The sequence below is a fragment of the Hipposideros armiger genome, unplaced genomic scaffold, assembly GCF_001890085.2.
Source record: "Hipposideros armiger isolate ML-2016 unplaced genomic scaffold, ASM189008v1 scaffold_1098, whole genome shotgun sequence".
NCBI lineage: Eukaryota > Metazoa > Chordata > Mammalia > Chiroptera > Hipposideridae > Hipposideros > Hipposideros armiger.
Window position 1 is genome coordinate 289290 of NW_017732448.1, and position 7011 is coordinate 296300.

The 7011-nt window shown below is 49.8% G+C and overlaps 1 protein-coding gene across 1 annotated transcript in view; it reads right to left on the reverse strand.

Annotated features, from left to right (window-relative positions):
• Positions 1 to 263: 263 nt before the first annotated feature.
• Positions 264 to 7011, reverse strand: part of ZBTB16 (zinc finger and BTB domain containing 16) — a 189555-nt gene continuing 182807 nt past the window's right edge. The window contains exons 8-9 of the mRNA XM_019632220.1: positions 2605 to 2772; positions 264 to 608 (exon numbers count right to left, since the gene is read on the reverse strand). Of these exons, the coding sequence (XP_019487765.1) occupies positions 379 to 608; positions 2605 to 2772 (398 nt within the window). The 3' untranslated portion in view covers positions 264 to 378. The remainder of the gene's footprint in view (positions 609 to 2604; positions 2773 to 7011) is intronic.

Here is a 7011-nt window from a genome sequence, read left to right on the forward strand (position 1 = left end):
GATTGTTTGGCTTTGACCAGAAGACCCCTCACCCCCTCCTAGTCTCCGTTTCTGCAAACAAAAAGAGAGTCTGGGTGGAGGGAAGAGAAATACATTGCCATCTGAGCTGAACAAAACCAACTCCACCTCCACCCAAGAAACTCAGGCCAACCTCCAGCCAGGAGAGGAGGGATGAAGGCCCCAGGAAGGGGCCGTGGCCAGGCATCCAGGTTACCTGGAGCCCCAGAGAGAATCCAAGCAAGGCCTGATAGCTATCAGGTTACTTTTTTTTTTTTTCTTTCTTTTTCTTTTTTTTTTTTTTTGCACAGTCCTTCCTCGACGTCACCCTGCTCTAACTCGTCTCTTCTCGCTTCCACTCAGCCCCCGCCTGGCCCGGCTTCACACGTAGCACAGGTAGAGGTAAGTCTTCTCTATCCTCCAGTCGGGTGGGATTTCCTCGGGCTTGTGGCCCTTCATGTGCTTCTGCATGGAGGAGAGGCTGGGGCAGTACTCCGTGCAGATGGTGCACTGGTAGGGCGAGGCGCCGTTGTGTGTCCTCAGGTGCTTGATCATGGCCGAGTAATCCCGGGAGCGCTGGTGGCACAGCTTACACTCAAAGGGCTTCTCACCTGTGGGAGGAGGACAGAGGGAGAGGCGTGAGGCCGCCACAGGGACGCTCCAGGCCCTCAGCGCACCCTTGGGCTACTTGGAGAACGTCCCTCTATTTCAGCACCTTCCACGAGAAGGTCCCATGATCGTGGACGCACCATCCAATATGTTCACCACTGGTCACATATGGCAACTGAGCGCCTGAAATGTGGCCCGTGCGACCTGGACCTACACTTTTCATCTCATTTCGCTGTCCCTGATTTAAACAGCCACAGGTAGCTAGTGGCTACGGTACTATAGCCCAGCTCTGACCCCTTGCCTTGTCCTTCCTAACTCTCCCAAGGCACAGACCCTTCTCTTCCTAAGAAACAAAATGGCGGTCTCGAAAAGGGGCAGCGAGACTCCTAAGATCCTTGGGGACGGCTCTTCAGCACAGTTCCTTCCAGGGGGAAAAACGGGATGGAGTTCTTTCAGGGCTACAGGTGGTGGGGCGTAGGGGTGGGGTGAAACTGAGGAAACGCCGTCCTTCAAACATGCAGCACCTGGGGCTTTCTCATCATTCAGGGCTCTGAGAACCTATACTGGACCCTGCCTTGCCCTCTGGGGCTAGAATGGGGAAGGGACAGAGAACCTGGGAGTACAGAGCCACACCCTAGCTGTTACCTGTCCTCCCCTCTGTTAGAGTCCCCTGGAGCTGAGCAGAGGGTGTGAGGGAACCTTGTTTCGATACAGTAATTAACTGGCCAGCCATCTCACTATTGATACTCCTCCATGCAGCGGCCCCAGCAAATAATGAAGTAATGAACAGCCAAAGTGATCTAACTATCGACCTGCTATTTACAATAGTCACTGCCAATGCATTTAATGATCCACCTGCCAGGTCACATCCCCAACAAGGGGCTAAGGAAGCCCCACCCGAGGGCTCCGGGGAATCCTCTGGGTCTCTCTAATGGTCAACAACGAGCACCCCGTCCTCTCCTTCTGGTTGATGCTGGAGGCAAGAAATCAAGAGCTATGACAACACGTATCCTTTGCTTACTGTTCCCTTTGCCCACCGCTCCCCTCCCAGAGGTCACCTCTCCCCTTCCTCTGCAAAGCAAAGCTGTCTCCCCTAATCAGAGGAGGCTTCCTAGTTTGCCAAATTCCACTACCTTCCACTACCTCTTATCCTTAGAGGAAGTCCTTCTGAAAACCTTTCCCCGACCAGTGGCATACTGGTGATAAATGTGAAACAACTGGTTCCCCTCAAAGCCTGGTCTTGTAGCATTTGCTCATCGCAATGCTGTGAATACTCCCACCATGGCCAATGTTAAGCAACCCAGGTGATGCCACTGAACTTGTGATTGGGAAGAGATGAGCAAAATTGGCTTTCACAAGCAGGTGCAGGCCAGCTCCAGCATTCAACTGCCCCCAACTCTGGCAGTTCTAGACATCGGGACCATTTCCACTTTTTCTGTCCTCAGGCCCCAGGGAAAACAGCACCTCACATTTCTTTTACATAAAAAAACAAGGAAAGTCCCTTTGAAATGGCAAAACATTATACATGAAGAGGGCTTATTAAATATATCTGCTCCTCTGATCTCAGAACGTAACTCTAACTTACAATTTCTCAACCCTCATCATAACCTAGCTCAACTTGGCCCTCTAATTCTTACTCTAACCCTCAAGTAAAAAAACATCCTAACTTTTACTTTCAGCTGATTGGAGAACCTTAATTCAGGATTCACGAATAGATATCATCTTCCATGTCTTCTGTGAATTAATTGTTGGTATGGCTGCCTGGAAGGCTAGTCTGGGCTCATGGAAAGTGGTCTGTCCTTGATTAGCAATGTCTGCCTCGGCCTTGCAAGGAGGCAGTGACACTGAAGTCAACATACTAATCCTTAACAGGATCCGTTCTAACTCTTTGGTTCAGCCTCAGACCACCTTCACTTGAGTTTCTCTGGGGAACCATCTGTCCCCCACCGTCACCCAGGTCCCAGAGCCAGCTCAGGTGCCCTCACTGGCCCTCAGTACCTGTATGCACTCTATAGTGTGTCTCCAGCTGATGCTTGAGGCTGAACTTCTTGCCACAGCCATTGCACTCATAGGGTTTCTCGCCCGTGTGGATACGTTTGTGGCTCTTGAGTGTGCTCTCGTCCCGGAAGCAGCTGCCACAGAACTCGCACTCGTATGGGTGGTCACCTGTGGGGACAAGGGGCTGGTTCAGGTTCTTGTCCACCCCGGCCCCACTTCTGGGGACAGGAGGGCACATGCAGTGCACTAGGAAGATGAGACTGCCTGCGTTCACCACCTGCAAAGACGACTTAAGGACCCCCACCCTCTACAAGCCCCCATAGCACAAACACGGAGCACATGTGTTTACACACGTCCATACTTTACTGTGGCCCAGTAGTCATCCATGGGTCAAAGGCCAGCCTTGGGGAAAGACAGCCCATTTGGTTCAGGTATGTGAACAGCAGTCCCCAGAAAACAGGCTCCCACAAGTGTAGAACAGCCCCGGGAGCTTTGAGACCTTGGCTCCCAGCTTCTCATGCTGCTTTCTCTTCCTTTCCTTTAGGTTAGGGCCAAAAGCCACTCCAGCCTGACTCCCCTACCCACAAAAAACTCCCTCCAATTTGGAGAACAATGAGAACACTGTCCCCCAAAATGCCTTCTGCTCTTTCCCTCCTCCACAGTTTGACACAGCTGTTCTCTCCCCGGCAAACTCCTAGTCATCCTTCAAGGCCCAACTCACACATCACCCGCTTGGAAGCTTCCCTTTAGTCCTTCAGGCAAAATGAGTTACACTTTTTTCTCTGTCCCCAAAGATAAGAAAAATCTAGCATTTTGTTCTTTTGGCAATAGTACATATTTATATATAATAGTAGTATAATTTTTATGGCACCTTCTAATTAAAGTGGCCCATATTTTTGTTGAGTGCCCACTACTGTACTAAGAACTTCAAATGGATCATATCACACAATCATTGCACAACCTTACAAGAAAGATACTACTGTTATTCTCACTTTATAGATGAAAAAACCCCCGCAATGCTTAGAAATGCTTAAAACATGGCCCCCAAGATCAAATAGCTAGTAAGTGCTGGGTAAGGATTCAGATTCTGGTCTGGTTCAAGTCTGGAGCCTGGACACTTCCCAGGTTGCTAATTAACATGCTGTCCTGTATCTGCTGTTACGCCCACCGTGCCTCTAGGAAGCACCTCTAGGTAAAAGGGAGCTTCGTTCATCCCCGTAGCCTCAGTACGCACCATAGGGACGACCCAGGGCAGACACCCAGGAAATGTTGGGTGTATGAAACTGGGGGAGAACTACCTTTCCTCGGCCTGGAATCTATGCCCATCAGCCTTCTTTCCTTGCATTCTGCTCTGATGGCCCCTGGAGGGTGCGAGGTTGGGTTGGGGTGTGGGGGTCAACTATTTTTCATTTTGTACCCAAAGTGGGGGCTTTGGGGGATGAAAGGTGAGGACTTCAGCTACTTATTTATTACAGGAGAGAAGGCACAGACAATAAAGATAGATTGATCACCCCAGACTTCGTTCATGAATATTTAAATATCGCTGATTCGTCTTGTCACTGTAATTACAATTTCTCCGGGCTGCATCTCCAACAACCACAGTTTATGGTAAAGAATGGCCCACTGTATTTCACTTGTCCCTCTGCAGATGTGCGGGGCTGCCAACCGTGTAATGTCCTCTGCATTTCATACATTTTCCTCAGCTGCTGAAGGTTTAAGTCATCCACAATGACCTACGTTTTTTCATTATCCCCATGTCAAACTGCGCTCGTGCCTGGGCATAAATTGTCCTTCTCGTTATAGACTCGCATGCCTATGCCTTCACTTCCTCTTTAAAATTGTATTTTACTCTCTTCTCACTCTCCCCTCCTCCGGCCGCGAACCCAAGCTCCCCGCTCTTGAACGCAGGCCCCCAAACCCACATAAATTCTCATCTCTCCTGATGGCTCTGAAGGGTTTTATAGGCTCTGTGGGGAATGGATGCTGGGGTCTGCCCACTGGCAGGCTCTCTCATGGGTGGAAGATTTGCAAGAAGCACCGAGGGCTTAGAGGAGTGGGTGGGGGCACTTCCATTGCGGATTTGGACAGGAGAAGCTCAGAGAGCAGTTACCTCTCCACACCAGTTCTGACCAACCTCTGGGGCACAGCCCTGGCTGAAGCACAGTTAGCGGGTCCCTCACATGGCGATCTGAGCACGAACCTGAGCCCTGGGGTTCTTGGCACCTGCCCGTCCTCTCACTGCCAGGGCTGTGCATACTGCCTGGTCCCCCAGCCACCAGCCCCATCCAACCCAAGGGGAGTAGAGGCCTGTAAAGACCTTGGTCCTAATTAGTTGTGTGTCTAACAGAGTGCGGGTCAGTCTGTGCACACCTGTGCTTGCATGCCACTCTTTGTGTAGACTGCTACACACACAGCCCCGCCTGACATCCAACTCCCCATCTTTACTGAATCGGCAACGATTACAACTGTAATCAAGGATTCAGTATCCTCATTAAGATTAAATAAATAAATAAATAAATAAATAAATAAAGCAAGCAAGCAAGCAAGCAAGCAAGCAAGGGCCATGTGAGATGAGACTTCAGCCGAAGCCGGTAATTAAAACGTACATCGGCAGCCATGCGGCTGGGGGGAACCAGTGTCTGTGCCTTTCCCCTCCAGAGGGGGGCCCTAAGAGTTTAAAAAACAAAGGGTTAAGACAGAGAGGTTTGTTTGATCAGATTTTTATGAATTTAATTATGACACAGATCACATGTTAAATGAGTTTAAATAGGAAATCTCCAGTCAGCCCAGGGAAAGGAATGAAAAGAACTTAGAAGAAAAAAAAGAAAACACAGACACAGACACACACACACACACACACACACACACGTGTGCACGCATGAGCACCTGGCCTAAATTCCTCACCCTGAGAGTTAATCGTGTCAGTGTTGCCATAATGTACACAAAACTGGCTGCAGAACTCAAAATCCAATTTGTGGTATGTTGATTAACTCTGTAGCCTCTTTAATGAGCTTGACATTAAGTGCAGGACAAACGAGACTAATTAGAGCCCCTCTGGCCTGCCCAGCGCACCTGTGACCCCAGCGATCTGTCCTTACCTGGTGGTTTCCCTGGCACTGGCCAGGCCCATGTCATCCTCCCCACCCCAGCCTCATTCTGTCGGCTCCTCAAGCCCCTCCCTGCAGCACAGCTGAGAGTTTATTATATGATGAGTCGTGTGAATCAGGAATCCATCAATGCCAAAAGCGCGGCTGGACTAACCTACCAAACACAGCTGCTGATGCAAAACACCAGGCCCCAGCAGCAAATGGGCCAAGAAAAACGGAATATTAATGAGGCATTGTGTGTGTGTGGAGGGGTGCTCAGCCTGTATATGGTTTGTGTGTACAGGCCTCGCAGTGTGGAAACCGATGGGTGTTTGTGTGTGTGCATAGGCAGTGTACACATTCCATGTTCCCTAGATTAAGCAAGTGCTTCTCCCAAATTATGTCTGGGAACAGCTCCTCCCACAGATCAGAGCCACGACTGACAAGAAGCAGGTGCATTTTGATATCTGAGCTCCTTGAAGGTGGTCTGGGCAGAGCAGCGCATATCCTGGGTAGACTTAGCAGGGCTGGGATCATTCAAGTCACACGAAGCCAAGAGATTTGACCCAGCAGCGTTCTTAGATGTGGCTGAAGGTGAGTGGCCATCTTTGATAAGGCTGAATTTGTGGACCCAGCGGAGGGAGGTCCTGACAGGAAGGTGCATATACCTGCAGGGGATGCTTATGCAGTCACTATAGAGGGAGTCCTTGTCAGCGTGGGACCTCCCACTGTCCTAAGCCAGCAATTCTGAAGAGTTCTAAGCAAACCTGGTAATGCTAAGGCAATATGCTCCCCTAAAGAGAGTGGCACCCAGAAATGAGAGCCCAGGCAGGCTCCTTGATGAGGATGCCCACTGCTGGCAGGACAGGCCCGCTCAGCCCATGATAAATGAAGTCCCTCCCTTATTCAGAAGAATACCACCTAGGAAAGGCCTGGCTTGCATACTTAATCCCCAGAGCTGTGTCAGGATTTAAGAATGAGAAAAAGTGCCCAACCATCCCTGTCTTGAAGCACACAGAGTTTTTGTGTCCTTTCCAACACATGAACATACACACTGTTACAGTTACCAACCCAGGTACAGTCTGCCTATCTCTCTTCCTGGCCCGGCCCCATCGCTACCTCTCAGCTCAAACCCAGGACAGAAAACACACGAATTGAGACACATACAGACTCAGAAATGGGCAGTCCTTTATCTATGTACGAGGTCTGACAATTAAATTCGCGAACTCGTTATAACCATGTTGCTAACCTTTTTTGATATCAGAGGGATTATTCATTATGAATTTGTACCAACTGGACAAACAGTTAACCAAGTTTACTA